This window comes from Thermobia domestica, chromosome 16, assembly GCF_964235325.1.
Source record: "Thermobia domestica chromosome 16, izTheDome1.hap1.1, whole genome shotgun sequence".
NCBI lineage: Eukaryota > Metazoa > Arthropoda > Insecta > Zygentoma > Lepismatidae > Thermobia > Thermobia domestica.
The window spans coordinates 121,894,890-121,917,644 of record NC_137469.1 but is presented as its reverse complement, the minus strand read 5'-3'; the positions used below and the strand labels follow the sequence as shown (position 1 = coordinate 121,917,644).

At 34.9% G+C, this 22,755-nt stretch overlaps 1 protein-coding gene across 4 annotated transcripts in view; it reads right to left on the bottom strand.

Moving 5' to 3' along the window:
• The window catches only part of LOC145673384 (structural maintenance of chromosomes protein 6-like), a 228,280-nt gene that overhangs the window by 104,657 nt on the left and 100,868 nt on the right, over nt 1-22,755 (bottom strand). For all 4 annotated transcript variants that reach the window (XR_014128748.1, XM_081743034.1, XM_081743033.1 and 1 more), the window contains 3 exons: nt 11,008-11,204; nt 6,585-6,731; nt 3,265-3,452 (listed from right to left, as the gene is read on the bottom strand). Coding sequence is in view for 3 of the 4 variants with exons in the window: in XM_081743034.1 (XP_081599160.1) it covers nt 3,265-3,452; nt 6,585-6,731; nt 11,008-11,204 (532 nt within the window). In the remaining variant the exon portion in view is untranslated. The remainder of the gene's footprint in view (nt 1-3,264; nt 3,453-6,584; nt 6,732-11,007; nt 11,205-22,755) is intronic.

Here is a 22,755-nt window from a genome sequence, read left to right as displayed (position 1 = left end):
CCCAAGTTCGTTGGTCGCTAATTTAAAAAAAAAGGAAAAAAAGAAAGAAAAAAGTGAATGCAAACAATTAGAGCTATAGCTCTTAAGTATGATTTTAACCTATAATTAGTGCTTGAACTTTTCGGGTAAACAGTACCCGCCCGATACCCCTTGCGTTTGGTTTACTCGATCCTTAGACCTGATAAACCCGTTTGACCCGTGTTTAGCCTGTTTGGACCGTTTGACCCGATAGACTCGTTATGAGTTCGTACATAATAATTGGAACAATTTGTGATAATAAAGTGAAACAACACACCATTTACAATCGTGACAGACTACGCTTGTTTTAATAAAAACGGGGTTATCAGGCCAACTCCATTCATACAGTTCAATCGGGCATACCTGATTTATACGGGTAAAAATACAATATCGGTTCAATGGGCGGTCCAGGATCGATTCTATTTTCCGACCATTACCGAAAATGCGCAGTAGCCCGAAACGGCTCGGACGTAAAAACTATCATATTATTATTATTATTATATTAATAGGAGAGAAAATTACTTGTTGAATGACCTGTAAGTATTTTATTTATATTTTAAATGGTTATTCTTGTTTTATGTACCTGCTTATTGGTTTGCAACACTCAGAAAGAAGAATAGTTTAAGACTTCATTGTTTACCCTGGCGACAGAGAGAGCGGCTAAGCTTTTGTAATACCGGCAACATCCAACAGGTTGACAAACCGCATGTGGCCACTAACAACTAGATGACAGTTTTACCGCTGATAAGAAAAGTTGGTTTAGCTGTGAAAACAAGTATATATTGGTATACATTTCGAGTCCTCGTCTGGAGAGACAAATTGCAATATTTGGCAACGTTGCAAATAAAGAACCACAGATTAGATCTACTAATCTATTAAATAGTTATATCGATTCTTTCCAGATGGGAGTTAAAGTCATTGATTGACACTATCATCACTTATTAGTGTAGAATCAATTCAACTGCTTGTTATATTCGTAGAGCAATGCTAATGATTCTAAATTAATCTGCGACTTTGCCACAGCGTGAAATTTTGATTCCCCGTAGCGGCTGAAGGAGGCCCCGGAGAGAATACCATCATATAACATTTTCGCTTTATTTTGGCCTATGGCCCGTGGGCGCCATTTTTAGAACACCCAATATATATATATAGATAGACCTCTTTTAGGAAGCAAACCATTCCCGGTAGACAAAACCAAAATTTTTACTGGATACCACAAGTGGACAAGTAGCAACGTACACAGAATCCTAATAATACAAAGTGGCGTGACGAAATTAGTTAGCACTGCGAATATCTTGGAAACGAATTATCCAAAATAGATGGTTGTCAAAAAGTATTGGAAAGTCCATAATCCAGCAATTTATCAACAATTATTGATAATAGTATGTACCCTCTAGTTTATTCTGGCTCTTGAAGAATTGAGCACGTTTTAGTTCATATTTCCACTGGAAATTATAATTTATATATGTATTTTCTAAGCCGTACGAACATCTCGAATTATTCCTGTTGAATATAGCAGACGGAAAAGATCTACAGTTTCAACTTAAAAGAACAAATAGCCTCTCAGGCATTAAAAATAAATAAATACACAAAAATAACTGTCTTTTATTGATTCGGTATCTCTACTAGTGACAAACGTCCTGAATCCTCGAATTAATAAAGCTAAGGTATAGAACTCATTTAATCTGCTACTTTTTATACTAGGATTTCTTTTTCTTTTTCGCTTAAAAAGGAAGTTAAGGTATTCCAGTATGTCTTGTTAGCTTTCCAGTATTCTTAGATTAATTCCAAATTAGAATGAGAATTCACATGCTTAAATATAGTTACTAGCTGAACCTGCGCTTTCTAAACAGCGTCATCATTCACATATGAGTATGAATCTCCTTGTCATTCCTCACAACATCTGTACATGTTCCTTTACAGACACAAGTGAAGGACATCTTGATAAAAACCGGCAAGGGGTATCATAAAGGAGAGACTTTTTCGTACTTTTTCAATATTTCGTACCGTTTGCAAGATTTGAGCCTACTTCCGGTTGGAGTTTATAATTTATGTATGATCAGTGTTTTCTTTCTTCTTGCATGCAGTGTCTAATAAGCAAATACATTACATACACAATTCATTATAATGTCACTGGTATATGGTGTTCATTGGGAAAAACACTCCAAACAATAAAGATTCATCTTAGACTGGAGAAATGGTTATCCTTCGTTTTTTCATTAACATTTGGCCATGAAACGCCGGAGATATATACTAACCCTGTATACAAATGTGTGGTGTTGGGATTAAAACTCGTAGGATATGATGCTTCACTTTTTAAAATTTCAATATTTCTAGAGTACCTCTAAAAATATAATAAGGAACTAACGGCCACTTTTAACTATTCAATTAGAACTGAACAATCTACACAAAATTTGCAATCGATCAGTGAAAACGGCATTTTTCTAGAGCTTTGATTTCCGCGATATCATTGTCAAAAGCAGTGGCCACAAACATATAAACCTAGCATTTTAATATATAGATATTAAACCTCAATAAATAAATAAATAAATAAATAAAGTTGATCATTAGATTTAATTTCCATATACATTGGAGAAATGTCTTTGTTGTTGTTTGTCGAAATTTACCGTCCCGTTCTAGCACCGAGGTTACGAGACATGGATTTATAGTTTAAGGTGGAGTTCGAATTGTATTGCAGTGCTCGGGAACTGAATCGGGACCACGTGCACCAAAGAAAGAAAATGTCTCTTTATAGTAAATAGTTTATTGTTGATACATTGTATTTGTAATTTGTGTCATTTCAAATATTATTAATCCAATCTATGATGATTTATCTGTGAATTTCAGCAAAATTAACTTGGAGGGGAAAAAAAGACCTCCTGATGACAAAAAGCAGGAAAAATAAAGCTGTTTCCAACAGTTTAATATTTATTATTAAAATTTACAACCTTTAAATTACAATTCTTTTTTTTTTCCTCTTATTTTTTTAAAGGACTTGTGTTAGTAAAAATATGTTTTGATTGTAATGGTATAATATATTGAGAACAAACGTAGATATCTTGTATAAATCTTTCAGCACTGGTCTAAATTCTGTAGCATCTCTTTTGTATAATAAATATATAGATACTAGCAATTTACAATCTCATTCTCTGTACTAGTAGATTGAACTAGCAGGATCAATAAAATAATTTCCCATACCAACAGCTGAAAACATTGTTAAAAGATTAGATACCCCTTGTATCTTACCTGTTCAATAAATTTACTGTTTATGATAATTGGTTTCCGATCTTGGCTGCCAACGCGTACTTCATCCAACAGTTTGTCTAAGACCACTTGATCTTCCTTGTTATCAACACAATAAGCCGAAACGAGGCCTCCAATCACTGATTCCACTGCCAGCGCCCACTCGGCATCATGAAGCTTAACAAATGAACCTAGATAATTGATGGTAACGTCAATATTACTCTTATGATTCAAGTTCTAGTTTAATGTATATGACAGAATTACAAAGAAACATTTTTATTCACTGACTGATATAATTGCAAAAACAGTGCCGTGCCGTTGGGAGGGCGAGCGGGGCGACGGCCCTGGGCGCAAAATTCGGGGGGGGGGGATGGAGAGAAAAAATTACTTGGAATATTACTAGTATGTACTTAAATCCTCTCCCTGCTTTAGGAAGTGGTCCTATAATGTTACTCATGTTAGAAAAAGGCATGTGCACATATATAAAATGGAAAAAAGTGCTCAAAATCAAGGAAAAACAGGGTTTATTTTTGAAAATATTCTTACGCATCGCGCCAACCATGATGCCGTTTCACGGCTGGTCTGTCGACTTCACTCACGTGTACGGAGGCGCCGTCGTATACTCTCGCCCTGGGCGCTGATTTTCCACGACACGGCACTGTGCAAAAACAAACCTCTCTTACTGAATTTACCCCATATCACGCCAACTGTCAGGATTATTACATTTTTTTTTTTCTTAGATAAATCTTCATATTATTCTTTCTTCATCTCACTTTACTCATACATCTCCTTCCTACAAACTATACAAACTCTGCTATTTACACAAATACAAAAACTGTTCAACGTCTAAAAGTTTATTAGTAATAATAACAAGATGGTCTACGCATGTTAAGTTCTCCTGTAACTATTAACGTATGTCTGGTGAAAGAATACGCCTCAATTTTTATCCATATGAATTTTATGTTTTTATCTCCCTTTTTACTCTGAAGCTCTCAGGGGTACACTCCCGATCACAAAAACTAGACTGCCCTCCACAATCTAAGTCCAAGAAACAAACCTAGATCCTTGCGTCACTCGGATCTGTGCTTACACACAGGGAAATCTAAGTTCCCTTCCATTTTGCCACAGAAGAACATTCGGAAATCTCTGGAAGAGTCTACAAGAGAAATAAATATTCTGGGCACTTCTGTCAAATAAATATCTAATTGGGATATAAAAAACGGTGATATAACATATAGATACGACCAAACCGTGTTACACTGGGGAACGCATGATTCAAGCCTGTAGGGAGTGCAGAATCCTACGATATTAAAATATACGAACGGAGAACTATCTGTCGTGCCTTTGTGGTTTACCGGTTAGCATTACGGATCTGTGTGTAAGTGTTCATTTTAGCACTAGTTCAAATCCTGTCTATTAAAAATTATTACATTTTCTAAAGAACCTGCTTACTACTGCAAAGAATATACATGTAAGAAAATTATAAATATACCATACACTTATGTAATACAGCACATTAAATCATATATACAGTATTTGTGCGAATATAGGCCGTATCTAAACTTCTGACACGAGATTATAGAAAAAGTAAATCTCGAATATAGGCCGCGGTGTTAAGTTTGCGAGAAATTTCAATTAGACAGTACTTTGAAATTTATTTCTCCCATAACTCTCGCATAACTAAGGGTGACTCATCTAGATGACCTTCTTTGTGATAGTGACTCTGATCAGCATTCTGGATCGTCTAGCTAGGGTAAAAATCAAACGCTGGTGCTGTTGAAATGGTGAGAAGTTATTGTGCGTAATTTGGGTGGGTACAAACAAGCTGACAGTTTTGCGAAACAAAGATTTTTTTTTTTTAAAGAACAGCTACTATATATATAAATATTCCTTATAATATATTTTATATACTGTATAACAAAGATATGTATTCCTGTAAATAGAAGTATTAATTGTACAAGTGCGTTTTTGTGCCAGTGTAAGGTTTTACCGGTACCTAATGAAGGTGGCAATTTTTGCGAACAAGGTATGTTTCTCTGCTATTTTCTTAAGTTTTTGATGGTTTACAAACGTAACTGCAGTAACTTGTAATGGTATTAATTTCAATCCACAAGATATGTATACATGCCATTTTGAAATTTATGACCTGACGGGGAAAATCTCGATTATAGGCCACACCATGATTTTTCAAGCAAAAATTTAGGGAAAAAAAGTGCGGCCTATATTCGTGCAAATACGGTATTAAACCAAATTATTTTCTTGTCTGTGATATATAATCTTGTACAAAGAAATTTAAAAAGATGCCCATTTGGGTTCAATATCACGCACAAGGCTGATATTGAAATGCTGAAAATTATATCTATTATTATAGATTATTTTAGGCACTACGAAACTTGTTAAGTTACATCTGTTAACGAAACGTTAACATTACTTGCTCTCCCTTAAATACATGTGAAAGAATAATATACTTTGATCTAAAATCCGGATATTTATCTTATTCTCTTCGACATTTTCAAGTATAAATGTATTCATTACGTAATAGAATTGGAAAATTTTGATCTATGTTCTCTGTTTTGATTATAATTAAAGCTATTTTATTATATTTAAAAAAAAATCAAATCAAATCAAGTGAAAATCCATGCATTTCATTAATCCGCGTCATTGATCGTCGGGAGTGTTTTAATTTATACTTCATCTCATACATCACTAAATTATTTCAATAATGAACAAACACATAAAATATATCTCAACAATGGAAAGATCAGTACCAGAGTGTCCACACAATTTGGCGGGAAAAAATCCCTGACTTTCCATGTCCAAAGTTCCAAATTTTCCTGACCACTGAATAATTTAAAAATAAGTAAAAAGAAAGAAACCCCAATCTCCACCTTCCTCATAACTGGCCTTGTTCTCTCTCCATTTCTGTTTCTTTCTTTTTACAATTTATTTTAATCCAAAAGAATGTCAATTTACGAACATATGCATTAGGCCGATATTATACTTACTATTTCATAAATTTAATAACTGAACAATGGACCTAAATCGATTTTTCCCTGACTTTCCCTGATCAATCTGTCACTTTCCTGACTTTCTCTGATACATTTTTACTTCCCTGACTTTCCAGAATGTGGACACCCTGAATACCTAAAATATTTAAGTTCACTGATAATTGTCTGCTTACTGATACAAACAAAGTTTGAATGTCTCTGATTGACTGGATTACTGTGATGATTTTCGCTACTAATAATACCTACATGCATTTGTTGATATATAATATATATATATATATATATATATATATATATAAAATTAGAAAAACATACCAATTGGTCCCCTAGGCATCTTTTTCAGTTGCCTTTGTGCATGGAGCTGTTTCATTTTTTGCACTAGTCTGGGAACCCAATGACCATACACTGTTAAAGCATTACTTTCTTGTGCCATTATTGCCCTCAGCTTTTGCTGCATTTTATCTGCAAATAAAATAAAAACTTAAGTTTTATCGCTTGCTATCAGTTCAAACTCTAATACACATAACACAAGAAAGAAAAAATTAAGCTTTATTGCTTGCTATCAGGTTAGGTATCTTTTTAAAATTCTAATGCATCTAACACAAGAAAGAGGAAAGTTTTGAATGGAGTTATTCTCGTAAATAACTTGTGTTCTTTATGCGAAAAGTACTGTATATAGCAACGAATTCAGTACGACCAACAAGATGAAAACAAACGTTATGAGATACATAAGAATATTGTTACTTAAGCGATTACAACTGCAAATAAGTTATAAAATCCAGGAACGCCTCAGGGGCGAAGGCATTTGAGGAAAAACAATATATTTTATCAAGAAATATCGACATAGGTCTGAAGAAAAGACTGATAACAGCATATGTATGAAGTGTGATGATGTACGGGAGTGAGGCATTGACCCTAGGAAAAGAAATACGGAAAACGGAAATCTGTGAAATTTACTGCTATAAGAGAATGCTGAAAATTACATGGACTGATAAAATATCAATGACATAGTTTGAATATGTAGTGTAAGAATGTGGAAAATGATAACAGAGAAAATAAGTATACTCAAGACGTAACGAATGATGAAACATGGCAAAATCATATTATTGACTATAGAGGTACTGGTAGTGGGAAATATTTAAAGGTTATGATTGAAATATACAGACCAAATAGCACAATATAAAGGAAAGAATAGACAGCTGCGTCAGACCAAGCCGTCCTAAGAAGCAGCTTCTACAATACATGTCACACAATCTTTCTATTTAGGTGCTTCTGAAACTTCTTAATATAACAGAAGTCCAGTTGTGATATTCTGAGATAGATAAGACTAAAACCACGATTGATATCAGAGAGAAAAATTTCATACTACTAGAAGTTGCATGTTTGAATTCATAGCTTTGTTTATTAACTTAACAATCAACTATGCTATAGATACAAAGCGAACCTTAAGGGCAACGCATTTAGCAAATACAGAATGGCATGGAAGTCATTTTACTCTCAATGTAATATTATTGTCCTCAAAAACAACGAATGTAATTTTGTGTTACTACTACAACTATTTGTGTTAATATTTCTCTACTTAGTTATCCTGGTATTTGAACTTGGTATCATAGATGTTGTGCCGGTTGATCAATACGCTAGATTATTGCAATTCACATAAGTTCATTTGGCAAGTGGTTAGTATTACTTTCTGTTTACATGATGTTAACTACGATGAAAATCTGGTGCAGAAATACTAATACATAACTAACTAACTCGATGGCCTATGGAACCCGAAGGTTCAATATAGTGTTCACAAAAGCTCTCCACTGACTTCTATCCTTAGCCAATTGGATCCGGTTTCTACTTTGTATTCCTATTTCTGCAAGATTCATCTTAATATTATCCTCCCATCTGCGCCTACGTCTTCCTAATGGTAGTTTTCTGATTAGTCTTTGAGTTAGGACTTTGAAAGCGTTCCTACCTTCTTCCATTCTGGCTACATGACCTGCCCACTAGAGCCTCCTAGATATGATGACCATAACAATGTTTGGTAAACCGTATAAATTATGTACTTCCTCGTTATGAAGTTTCCGCCATTCCCCAATCCCGTTCCTCTTGGGTCCAAATATTCGTCTCAGGATCTTGTTCTCAAATACTTTCAGTCTACATTCTTCCCTCAGAAAAAAATGAAATGAAATCTTTGAGTTTTACGTCCCACGATTATGCCGGTTAGACTAAAGGAGACGGTGATGATGAATAATGAATGAAATGGTGGAATGAAGAAAGTGGGAGGAAACGGGAGAACCCCGAGAAAACTCACGCACACGGTGTTTGTCCACCACATTCTTCCCTCAGAGTAAGCGACCATGTTTCAACTACCATAGAGAATAACAGGTATGGTTATCGTTTTATATATTTTAAGCTTCAAATTCCTAGACAGATTTCGCGACGACACGAGATTTTGAACTGAATAATAACACGAATTCCCTGCTTTTAGTCGATATTTAATTTCTTCGTGAATATGGTTTTCGTTTGTTAATCTACTTTACCAAAAGTATTATTTGATATTTTAACGCATCCATAATTTGGCGTATTACGATCCCGACGGACTTCCATGTATTTAGTTTCCTCTGCATTTACTTTTAAACCTATGTCCTTGCAAACGTTTAATAAGACCCCTGCATTTCATTCTACTGTTCTCCTATCATCCCCTATTATATTTACACCAACAGTATACGCCATAACATGGTGAATATCATTCAGCTCTAGGCTCTGGTTGCAATTTTTTTTTTTTTTTTTTTTTTAATACTGTACTTTAGGAAAAAGTTGAATAATAATGGCAACAACGCATTTCCTTGTTTCAGGCAATACTAATACACTGAAGATTAAATTTTGTAAAACAAAGGAATAATTTCAGACATCCCAAAGTTACGTAAATTCCACATAAGTAACTTCATACTTACGTAAGAAATTTACGAAATACTGTTGAACTGTACTGTTTATTAATTAGTTTCTTTATACCATCTGTGTTGTAGGAATATAAGGTCATGTAAGCTATCTATAAAGTATTTTATGTTATTGAGTTTTTGCATTGCATAATTATACAATAGTGCTTTTTCGAATTTTTTCATGTGTGTTTGCGACAGATCCTACGTAATGGTAAAAAAATTATCCGCACTAATCAATATCAACACCAAAATTTAATTAACAATCCATCGAGAAAAATTCATGACTACTAACGAAATGTGTACTCAAGTGAAAGGAAAACAAATCCTGGTGTTCTGAAAAGTAGGGCAGAAAACAACAGATTACCACTCTTCCGAACACCAGTACGTTTGCTTCTAGCAAAAGTACGTAAAACGGAGTACGATTACGTAGCCTCGAAACGAAACTATGATCTCTCTTCTCCGCTATACGTCCTGTAAGCTTCGTTCAAAAGTCAGTTTAACAATTTCATGCTGTTTGATCCAGCATGAAATTGGTTTACCACTGTTTCTTTGAACGAAGCTACTGGAGACTCTAAAGGAGAACGTAGACATTCTTCGATTTCACCAGAATTTTGACTAAATCTCTAAAAGAACAGGACAGAAATTCTGAGAAACTCTCTACAACTGTTCAGAAACTCCTTTTCTAAAGGAGAAAGAAAAAACAAGTAACAACTACTATATAGGGCGTCCCAAGAGGAAGGGACAATACTTCGGAAAATGGTAGTATGGGAGATTCTAAGCAAAAAAAGTACATATGAACACGGGTCCTAATTTCAACGAGCTACAGGTTGCGAACCATTTTTGACTTCATATTGGTCACCCTGTAGTTATTTTACAGAGGTAAGACATAGCAGATTTGAAAGATGATGATACGGCCTTTTCAACGGTATGTGGCAGTGGTGTCTTTGAAGAGAAGTTACTGAGGAATATTTGGGAATCAGTGTTGCCATCCAATTTCTTTAAATAGTTAACTTTCCCAAATTTCTCTCAATAGCTTCCTTTCCGAAGATACCACTGTCACATGTTGTATATTGGGGGGGGGGGGGAGGAAATGGATGATAGATCAGTATCTGTAATTATGTCGTAGGTTTATTTACCGACTTTCCTTTTAATGAAACACACTCACTCGAAGAGTAATCACAGGCACATACTATTCTAATTCTTAAATCCTTTTGTTGCGCTCATAACATCTCTGGCATAATAGAACACTATGTGCCCACAGATTGATTTCTTCAAGTCGACGTAAGGTTGACGATAGTTTATTGAATAGCTTGATTAAAATTAGAAAACCGTACAAACCTTTCGGGAAATATTCTAAGTTCACATATCCCTCAATCACAGTTTAAAAAATTAAAAATTGATCAGCACTTTCAATCTGACCAGAATAATTAAATATGAAATCTTTCTTATTACAATGCAAAGAAATATTGGGTTACATAGTTACCACAAATAAAATATCTTACAATACTCTAGAACTTGCACTAGAAGACACACCTCGTCGATGGAAATTCGACGTACTAGTGCGCAAGTAACTGGAAAATGCTAATAATTTTGGGTTTATGTGACGTCACCCCTATCACCCAAAGTAAAATGAAAACGAGCCGGACGTGGCAAGTTGTACTCCAGAGCGAGAGCGAGAGAGAAAGAAGCTAAAGATGAGCACGCAAAAGATGAGAACAATCACACAAAGGGAGTAGAAAAGAAGATAATACCAATTAATACATATCATGCAGACGCTAGGTAACGACAGGATTCAACCTGCTACTTACTTATAAGTTGACTTGTTTCTTTCTCTTCCACCAATAAGGTATGTTCTTCATCCTTGAACTTAAACACTGCTTCTTGTATTTGCTCTCGATGATGCTTTACAATATTTATTTGTGGAATGATCAAGTTCCGTTCTTGTTCCAGTGTTTGTTTCTTCTGCTCTCTCTCTTTTTTGCGAGCTTCAATGTCAGCAAAAGAGCTAGAAAAAATTCACACTATTAGACAAAGCTCAAAGAAAATAGCGCTTATTTACAGATTTTATTCACTACAGTGGATAAGACTATACACAAGAGTAACAACAGATGGAAAAATTTTCCAACTACGAATCCGTAACTATGATTTTGCTAAGAAATAAACACAGAAAATAAAATGGTGGAATGTAAGTAAACTAGACGACTTCGTTCTTAAAGCCTATACCATTGAAGACCAATATAGTTTACAGTACCAATTATATTTTATATACAGTAGACTCCTGAGTATCCGGCCACCGTACTATCCGTCCTAGTTTTCTTTTATCGTTATTAAATGAGGAAGGCAAGGCGTTGCATTGGCAGCATTGCCAAGGCATTGGAAGCGGACGTCTGCTACGATCCTGCTACGTGTCGTATGCAAAATATAAGTTGTGACAGGAAAAGAGCCACGTTCTGCTCCTTGTTCATTGTGTCGTCAGTGTGTAACGGATCTCAATGCAGTATGCCTGCGCGGTTCCTGATTATAACTGTACAGTACGTACAGTGTTGTATTTGTAAACCGTTCTTGGAGTATGCCTAACGTTTCTTTAAGTGTACTATAGTGAAGGTTTGAAAATAAATGATAAACGAAAAAAGGTCTATGGAGAAGAAATTACGCGTTATACAGCGACTGGACTCTGAAGTAACAGCAAAAAATATAGCTTCAGAGTTAGGAGTTTGTACTTATTTTTTTAACTTACTTTTTCTCTAATGAATTCTTGAAACATGTAGTGCAGTACATAAACATTTATAAACTACCAGCACAAAGCTAAATAAGAAGTGAGAAAATACGTACTGTAGCTATGAATTATAACAGTGAGTTTTGGTATAAAAACTTTGTCTTCTGGTATTGGTGGAGCAAAGAAATGAGTTGACAGAACTTCAGCCTATCCGGCTTTTTTGTTATCCGGCCTGTCGCTCCACCACATTAAGAGTCTTCATCCCGGCGAAATTAAAATACCGCTAATTTTACAGTAATTATGTGATATCTTCAAATAGATAAAAGATAATCGAAATGTGGAACAAAAGCGCCCTAGACAATATTATTTTACATGAGAAACAGTTATCACGACTAACTTATCTGCTTTCGATTTCGAGCCATTTTGAAAATCGGCATTTATTTTCGCGTTTCTAAACAGCTGAAAACGGAAAGCCATTAGGTGACTTGTAATAACGGTACCTCACGCAAAATAATATTGTCTAGGGCGCTCTTGTTCCATATTTCGATTATCTTTTATCTATTTGAAGATATCACATAATTACTGTAAAATTAGCGGTATTTTAATTTCGCCGGGATGAAGACTCTTAAGTCGGATACTCGGGTGTCTACTGTCCTTAGCTATGTCAATTATTTTCCGAGTTATACATTTTTGAGAATGGTTGACAGAAGATACACAAATCTAAGGAATCTCAATAATCAAAAATGTAGGATATAGGAACACACACACACACAAAATCTTTACTTCCAGAAGAGCAGAGTTCTTTTTCTTTTCTGCTGATATTAATACACTATGTCCTCTGGAATCACAGATGTAAGTGGACAAAAATTAAACTGAAAAATTACAAGTACTATGTGTACCACTGTTAGAAGACAAACAATACAATCTGTAACTTAACAGTGTAATTTTACATAAACAGAGCATAAATAAATAAATGATACGATCCAGTAAAATAAACATTATCAATTATTGGCAACGAAGAACATTTTTTAACGCCGTATAAATTTATTTTTCTCAAAAAGCACGCATTAAAACTTACCCTCAAGCATCTCATTTTATACAGTTCGATGTAATATATAGATTAATATGTGTCTCACTCTTTGGACAATATTAAACAAAAATTAAAGAGCTAAATCAAAATTATGGACTCCATCTCATTAACCATACTAAATATTGTCAGTATCATAATGTAAAAGTTACTGACAGTATACTTTAGAATCAGTTTCATCTTAGGGGTGGCTTAGCATTCGTAGCTTCTCGAAAACTATGCACAAGGATTTGCACTCACTCACATTTTGTTTCGCTTGATGAGTTCTACTAATTAGTATATGTCTCATTCGTCTGTTTTTCCCGTTCCGTTAAACGTCAACAATATCGTACGAAAATTATGACACTGCTGTATCCCAGTTTCACATACTACGAGGGAAAAGCGAAAAGTCTTTGCGCCTATTTTCGTTTTCGAGCGGCTAATACACTTTATTATAAAATCGACATATACGAGTGATACGGTAGGCTTTTCTTCGAACGGCCCCAGTGTAACTTCCGATTTCTTCCATCGCACGGCGCTGTTATCATACTGGAATGCTCAGGATGTCCACGCCATATAAGCAGTGAAGTGTTATTCGTTTTCTATGGTTCAAGGGACGCACGACCACAGATATCCGCAGAGAAACTGAGCCGGTGTATGGGGACAAATGTTTAGCCGTACGAAGTGTGCAGTGATGGTTAAAGAAGTCTGAAAATAGACGAGCAAATTACAGGACAATAAGCGATCGGGTCGAACTTGTTTCTCGCTGACACTGGAGACAACATTACGCGTGTTAACGAAATGAAGAAAGCGGATTAACGTGTTCATCTGAAGGACATAGTCAGGGAGTTTGACATTTCATATGGTCGTTTTTATAACATTGTTTACGACTCATTGGCAATACCGCAAGATGACATGTCGGCGGTATTCCTAAGCTTCTTATTGATGTCAACAAGAGCAAGTGAATGGTTTTTCACTGAATCATTTGCAGCGTTACATCAACGAGGGAAACATTTTCCTGGGCCTCTGTCACTGGCGACAAACTGTGGATACTTTACTACATATCCGAGTCAAAACAGCAGAGCATGGTGTATTTAAAACATCCCGACTCGCTAGTAATATAAAGAAATTAAGAACATTATCATCGGCTGACGAACTGATGCTCAAAGGTTTTTAAACAGTTGGGATGACTACTAGTCTACTATTAGATTTCCTGCCAAGAGGTAAAACTATCAACGCAGAACGCGTCGCATATTCTTCCATCTGCAAGCAGCCACTACGAAAAAGTATTAGGGTATTCAGGATGTTGATGATGTGCTTTTCTTTGCTCCACGAGGACGCAAAGCCGCACGTGGCGAACAAAACAATCACCAATTTTCAATCTTGATGATGGGGAATTATGGAGCATCCCTCTTACCTTGTCCACACTGATTACCGTAGTTTTGATTTATTGAAGAAGGTCCCGGTAGACAGAGGTTCACAAACGACACCGAAGCTCAGAATATTGTTCGGTTTTTTTTTTATTTTTTTATTTATTTATTTTTTTTTATTAGCCGGCCACCTTCTACGTAGTGGGCATCGAAAAATTTGTGGTACGGTGAGACAAGTGCCCCACCAGATGTAATTATGTGGAAAAAAGAAAAAGGTGTGTAGAATATTGTGAATATCTTGTTTTTCGTTTATAGTTTGTAATCTCGTAATAAATCTATAGGCTTAAAGACTTTGATTTTCCCTCGTAACTGAAACAGGTTTGATGAAGTTCCAGTGACTGTTATTAAATTTTGTTTTCCTTTCATTGTAAATCATCTGTTATTTAGTAAATTTATCTCTTGAGAAAGGATATTTTCCATCAGTGTTAAAAGTGGCAAAAGTAATTTCACTCCATAAAAAGGGCAGTATGCATGATGTAAGAAATTATCGCCCAGTCTCCATTCTTTCCACGTTTTTGAAGTCATGTAACTTACTATCACCATCACAACATGGCTTCCAAAATAAGAAAAGTATTGAAACAGCCTTGTTTGCTTACATGTCCAATACAGCTCTTCAATTAAAAAACAGCAAGTATGTTGTTGGCCTATTCATCGACTTATCCAAAGCTTTTGATACAATTGATCATGCTTTTCTTTTAAGCAAGTTGTATGCTTATGGTATTAGAGGAGTAGCTCACAACTGGTTTCTCTCTTATTTATTCAGCAGACAACAAACGGTAGAAATATCAAAATTAGCTGCAGAGAGATTTCAAACAACTTGTTCGTCTTTATCAACTGTAATCAAAGGTGTTCCTCAAGGTTCCATTTTGGGTCCTATTCTCTTCCTGATATATATATATATATTTATTTATAAATGACTTGTTAGAATATATGTATCTAGCAAAATGTATCCTATATGCTGATGACATCAGTATGATAATATCAGGAAAATCAATAGAAGTAGTTGAGAGGAAATCTGACATTTTTACGGACAAATTAGTAAAATGGTTAACAGCGAATAGGTTAATTATAAATCATGATAAATCGATTCTCTTACATTTTCATTTTCCAGGAAAACTGCGTATATCACCTAGAATAAAAATATCTTTTAACTTACTCCAATATTCTTGCATGACAAAGCTTTTACGTGTAATCATAAGTGACGATCTTTCATGGTCTGCTCATATCTCCACTTTAAACAAGAAACTAAGTAGTGTGTGTTTTGCCTTATACAAACTTCAAGGTACTGTGTCGCGAGAAGCACTTCTTAGCTTTTACTACGCCAAGTTTAATTCATTAATTAACTTCGGCATAGCTTTTACTACGCCAAGTTTAATTCATTAATTAACTTCGGCATAATACACTGGGGATCTGCTGAAAATAGTTTAAGCACTTTCCGATTGCAAAAGAAAGAGATTAGAATAATGTTTGGATTACCCACAAAATCGACATGTAAAAAGGTTTTCATAGAAGCAAAAATTTTAACACTTCCCAGCTTATACATCCATAAATCTATTCTTTTTATTGTGGAAAACAAGCATCTTTTTATCTTTAACAAGAATGTTCATTGCTATAATACAAGGCAAGGTAGTGACATTTGTAATGCATCAAAAATATGCTAATATAAGCAAAACCGTGTACACCAGGTACACCAGGTCAGATTGTATAATAAACTTCCTCTGTACTTGAAAAATATGACCAATGTTTCCATTCTTGGTAAGACGTTATATAATCTCGCTGAAAAGTGCTATTACACCATTAAAGAATATTGAAATGATTCATTAAGTGAAGAGTTGGTAACAAATACTCGTGAGTACATGCCTGGTGTGGTACAAACAGTTACTTAATTACGATGTAAATTGTCATGTTTTTATACTTAATATATCCTATTATGTGGTTTTGTATTTTAGAAAGAAGCATGATGTACACATCTGATGCTTGACAATATTTTTTTTTTCTCTGACAATTGTAATGCTTACATGAGAATTTCTCATGCTTTGTAAGCTAATGAAGCAGGCAAATAAATGAAATGAAATGAAATGCAGAAGTCAATTTATTATAAAATTTCTTTAGGTAAAGCATTTAATACGGGTATTTCAATCATTGCCTTTATAGTGTGTGAGATAATGTTAATCTTTGCAGTATGAGTTAATGACATCTATACACTTACATTCCATGTTTATGATCTACAAGCAAAAACGCACAGATGACAAATGCGTGTTTACCGATGAACAAAAAAATGTTTTAGTGTGGATCTGGGATAGACCTACGGACAGAATATTTTTAACTTACGTGACCTCTGATCGAACATGAATGCATCCAACGTTTGACCTCGAATGTCATATTTACAATATTGCAACAACTGATACAGGGGACAATATGCATCCTCTCTTATAATGAACATTAGTCACGGGGGAAACTTAAAGACTTCCACATCTTTCGCTCGAGGAGATAATTATAGATCCAATTTAACTTCAATCAGACAGTAAAAATAAGGTGGAACTCTGATAACCAACAGGCTTCTTTGCAGCTGCGAGAAAATTACTAAGAAGCTGCCTTAAATATAAAAAGGACAGGCGATTGTTAGACTTATCTTAACCTGTTGCGTATATATACGATGGACCATTCATCTTGAGAGGTCCTTGTAACTTTTAAACTAATACACAACGCTGAAACTTCGTATCATGCAAGTATCAACAGAGGGATATTGTTTGATATACTCTGCAATACAAACCGAACAGTGTTGCCAACCCAACATAAAGTCATATATATTTTTTAACACGTTAGCTGACATGTGTTTCCGATCGGACCTACTGGACTGTTCTAAGAAAATCTTCTTATAGGTCCGATCGGACCCACTGCATTGTAAACTGCTGTCTCTAGTGTTAATGAACTGTAGTGTTTCTATCACACAAAATATGGGAGAGATTTACGCTGTAAGTTTTTTTGTTAGAGGTTGCTGATTAACGCCGCTAGGGGCGCTGAATATCAAGTAACAAGTATTTGCTGTTTTTGTTGGGTCCTTCGGACACACATGTTGCTTTTTCAATGACAAGTTTAAAGTTTAATAATGGATTCATTATTTATTCTAATTTATTTTGACAAGACGCCGATGTCCCCGTCATTTGCTGAATTTTCAGAAAGATTTAGATTACTATACTGTTATTACTAGGGTAACTATAAAGCATAAAAAACAATAAAAGCATAATTGAATTTTTCATCTATGGTTGGTACCATATATATGTGATTTTGACCACTTTACATATACAAATTTTCAACCTTGTAAGCATAATAAAGCATTATTTACATAAATAAAGCATAAAGCTTAATACTTTTTATTCCAGAACCTTATGTATATGTACAATAAAGAAACATTGTTAATATATTTTGTGCCAAAGAGAAAAAGTGATCAACAATGCCGCAAACAATGGAAATCAACTGCCAATTTCCTTTTCACATAACAATGGGAAGTTCGAATTCCTCTTCTCTCCGCACCTTCCGTTCAGAAGGATTTTTTGTTTCCTCACTTTGTGTTAAAAGATAGGCAAGATTGCTTGTGCTTATTCCAAGATGCCAAAATCAAAAATATATGCAGTCTCAGAGAGTAAGAGAATTTCCGGCATTAGTGCTGTATCGCCGGACCAATTTGAAAATCGAAAAAACTACGAAAATGTACTGCATTCGGTTATATTTGGTTGGATTACATTAACTTACGTTACATTAAGAGTGCAGTTTTACGGAAAAATGAAATGAAATTTTGGAGTTTTACGTCCCACGGTTATGCCGGTTAGGCTAAAGGAGACGGTGATGATGAGAGATGAATGAAATGGTGGACTGAAGAAAGTGGGAGGAAACGGGAGAACCCCGAGAAAACCCACGCACACGGTGTTTGTCCACCACAAAGTTCACTTCGCGGGAGCAGGGTTTGAACCAGGGACCCCAAGCACCAGAGGTGAACGCTCTACCACTGAGCCACCGCGGCCTGCAGTTTTACGGATCCATAGTATTAGTAGTAGTAGTTGTAGTAGGAGGAACGGGTTAGAAGCCCCGCAGGAGTTGGTTAGGTTCTGTTCTCAACATGAAATGGGAAAATTAAAGACTTGCCCATTTTTATTTATTTTTTATTTTATTTATTTATTTATTTATTTATTTATTGTACATTTTACAATCTGTTGATCCGTAGAATAAAACAAATGTACCTCTCCGCGAAATAGTTCATCCGCTCCACATACAGTGCCGGTTACATCAAAAACAATCAATAAATACAACCACTTTCTTAACTTTTACTATTTCTCTTACTTGACTTTCACTCATTCTTCCTCACAAACTTAAATAAATTATCCATTTGACCCGGTAAATTTCCTAAACTTAGTCCAGCGATACAGCACTTAACCCGAATTCCCAACTGACCATGTCAAAATAGAAGGCGGTAATCTATTTTGTACTCTTTGTTCTGAATTCACTAAACATGAGAAATCTACTGTGCAGCTACATGTTTCTTCTTCGAAACACCGTTTAAGGAAAACTGCACAAAATGAGGTAGTATGTTATATTGATGTAATTTTTAGTAGGAAACATGAATCATTTCATATACATTTTTAATGCTTGTGTAATAAAAACGTGCAAAATAAAACAAGTATGTAATAGAAACAGGTAAAAATGAAGTATAATTCAAGGAACGGCATATTAAGACATATTTTAGGAGAAAGCATAATAAAGCATAATGTAAGGAAAAATAAAGCATAATATACAGCTGTATAAAGCATAGAGTGTGTTGCCCTAGTTATTACTAATGAGACCGAGTTAGGCGTATATGTCTTCGTTTTTTATTGCACAAAGAAACTACTATTAGCACTAAAAGCAAGACGAATACATTCACATTTTCACACAAAACAAGCTTGCACATATAATAATGAACAAATGACTTCCAAACAGAGTTGCCAGTTCAACTGTAATTTATCCCTTTGCCCATAAACAAAACAAACAAAAACACGTAGGTCCGATCAGATCCCCAACTTTCATGCCTGTGGACCCAATACATTGCCTTAGGTTATGTTTCAACATTATGTTTTTAAAAAAAATGAACAAAACAAGAATAATGTAAGTACGTACATTTGGCACTCTACCGGTCAACAAAATTCACCCCTGGCAGCTAACGCGTTAAATGGCAATATGCTAGGCTATTGCATATCTCAAATCTACATGTAAAATGAAATCTTGCAATACCACACTTATTATGCAATGTAGCAAACTTAGGACGCTACAGTATCACAAACAGAAAAAGAACCAAATTTTGGAGTTCTACAACAGCAATAATGCAAGTGACACGGGCGGAGTAATGCTCATTCAAAGTACCTTTGTGTCCTATAACATGGCCATCGTATGACGTATTTCGAAAAGTAGAAACAAAGTTACCAAGAACTGAAAATTTCATATTTTTCAAACTACTTTATTTCGAAAAAGTATTGATAAATATCACATTTTATTACGTAGATGGTTTTTAATAGACATAAAAATTATAATGCCGTTTACAACAATTTGATATCTTGAACCATTGAGAAAATATATATAAAAAAAGTTTAATTGAAGATATTCCTTAAAATTGCGGATTTGTGGAAATTTTTAAAAATAACTTTTGATTTATTTTGCTTCTATAACATTACAACAATACTTCTTGCTAGATGTACTTACAAGTTCTCGGAATTACATAGCTTAACCAGTATTTACCTATCAAATTGCTGTAAACGACATTATAAACTTGACTTCTGAAAGCCATCTATGTAATTACACGAAGTACTCTCAGCAGTTTTGGATATAAATTTTTTGAAAAAAGTCAAATTTCCAAGTCCTTGTACCTTCGTTCATATTCATTCGAAATACGTCTTATCATGATCATGGCATTAGAGACTTAAAGCACTTTGGATGTACACTGCCCCTTTCATTTCACTTGCATTATTGGTGCTATAGAGGTCTCCAAACGTAGGATAGGGCTATAGCGTTAGTAATACTGTATTGTCCTTAGTTTGCAACACTGAATAACAAATGTGACATTGAGTTTTCGTTTAATATGTAGATTTGAAATATGTAATAACGTGACGTAGTGCCATTTGTAAAAATATAACTTCATGTTGGGTTGTCACACTGTTAACCTGGTACTATCATAGAATATCTCAAACAATGTATTTCTGCCACTATTTAAATGATAAAAATTTCAGTATTTTTGTCTATTATTTTAAAAGTTTCAAAGGCGTATCACGATAAATGGTTCGCCATGTATAGAGTAGATAGTCAGAAAAGAATTCTGTCTCTCAAGTCACACGAAAGAGGGAAAAAAACATTCCCAACCCGGTTCATGTGATCTAACAGCATCGAATGATCCCGCTTTCACGTGAGGTCTGCATTCACATGGTCCACCGAAACACACCCAGTGTTTGCTAGAAAGCAATCTTGGTTTCGATACTAAGCTTACTGATTTCAGATAGAGAGGAAGAACAGTTTTATTTTTGGCAACAGGAAAACAAGTAAACGAATTCATACGCAATAGTTTTCGACTGTCTTATTACCTGATATAATAAATTTACATATGGAAATATTTATGCTCTAACTCCAGGAGTATCCATGTCCTCCAGTGCTAGGGCGCAATCTCTCCAAATTTACCGTCCTCTACATCCCTCTTAAAAAAGGAATCTACTTCACTTAGAAGCGTCTCCTTTTTAAACAAAACAAAAGTCTATCCCCGTTTATGACCTTCGGCACAAGTTCCTTTTAATCAAAGGTATTCTTTAATTTGTACTTAAAAAAAAAAAAAAAAGTTTAACATCTTACGATCATGTACCGAAATAATTAAGGAAGCTGCAGATGATTGTAATAAATGAAATAAAGAAGAAACGGAATAATCTCGAGAAAACCAATGCACATGGTGTTTATCAATTACAAAGGGCAGCTGGCGCGAGTTAGAGTCGAACTAGAAACCCCATGCATCAGAGGTGGCGCTCTACTATTAAGCCATCGTGGCCTCAAAGGAGAATGCATTCATTGCTATGACAATTATGTATTTTAAATTGTTATTTATGCTAAGTTCTCCCTTCAAATTAGTGTTCTTAAATGAATTATCACAGTATAACTGAGTTTCGATTGTGCCATTTTCAATGAAATATTAGTTCATCCCCCCATCTTCAAAACAAAATCTCAAAGGTGCATCCAAAGCCCTAAAACTTGCGTATGGGCGCCCTTGTTTTACCCATAACTAAGCTTTATCAGGGTCCGAGATGTGAACAGTGAAAAGTGATTTTAGAAATACAACCAGGATTTGTTTTAGATTTTTTTTCTCGCAGGAGAAAACCAAAATATGAAGATGCAATTGGACACTATTCGCTAAAGAATGTGCTCTGCACAAGAGTGCAATGTAATCGCAATTAGCTCCATGAGAGAGGGCGGTTTGCCATGTCCGTCAGGGTCTGACCACCCTGGAAATGCGCTAAATTGATGAACAATGAGTGAATAATGTGAATGATGATTAAAGAAAATACGTAGTTAGTAAGAGGAAAGAAATGGTCACATATACGATGTAGTCTACCAAAAACTTACATGGCATGACTCAATCAAATGAATGACACTTGGAACCTGAGATGAGCACTTCGTCATTAGGCCACTATACACACATTATGACAGGGGTAGCATTTTCGATTTCGACATCAGATGTAAATTTGGTGATTTTCACTGGCCCTGCGCACGAAGTGAGATTTCAAGCTGTCTCGTCTAGATAAGGTAACATCTGTTTCTCTTGAACGACTTCTATCACGTACAAGACTAGTCTCATGAACAATAAGATACACATACAGAAGGCACCGCGGAACCATAATCAAGCACTATGGATATCCTATTATTCTACAAATGTAAAAACACATACTTTTGTTTTAAATTTGAAATTTGTCTTATTCAAAACTAATACTAATACGAAGATACGAAATGTGTAGAAAAAAAAGTTCTAAATATATTCAATTGCCAAGACAGAGTAAAATATTTGGTTATCTTTGTGAAATAAGTATTACACAATTTCCTTCTTTCTTTTATGGAAATTAAAAAGATAGATGTTCCGAAACAGTGTTTGAGTTTTCAAACACTAAACGCCAATGAGCGGATAAATATTTTATTTTGTACTCTTCCTGAAATAAGTGTCATTATTTTCTTATCTCTCTTCACAATGAAGGTAAACAAAACCTTCGTGACTCCATTCAATACCTGTGGTTCGCCTGAAAGTAAAACGTCACACAGCAAACAAGAGCCTTCAAACACGTTTTGACAA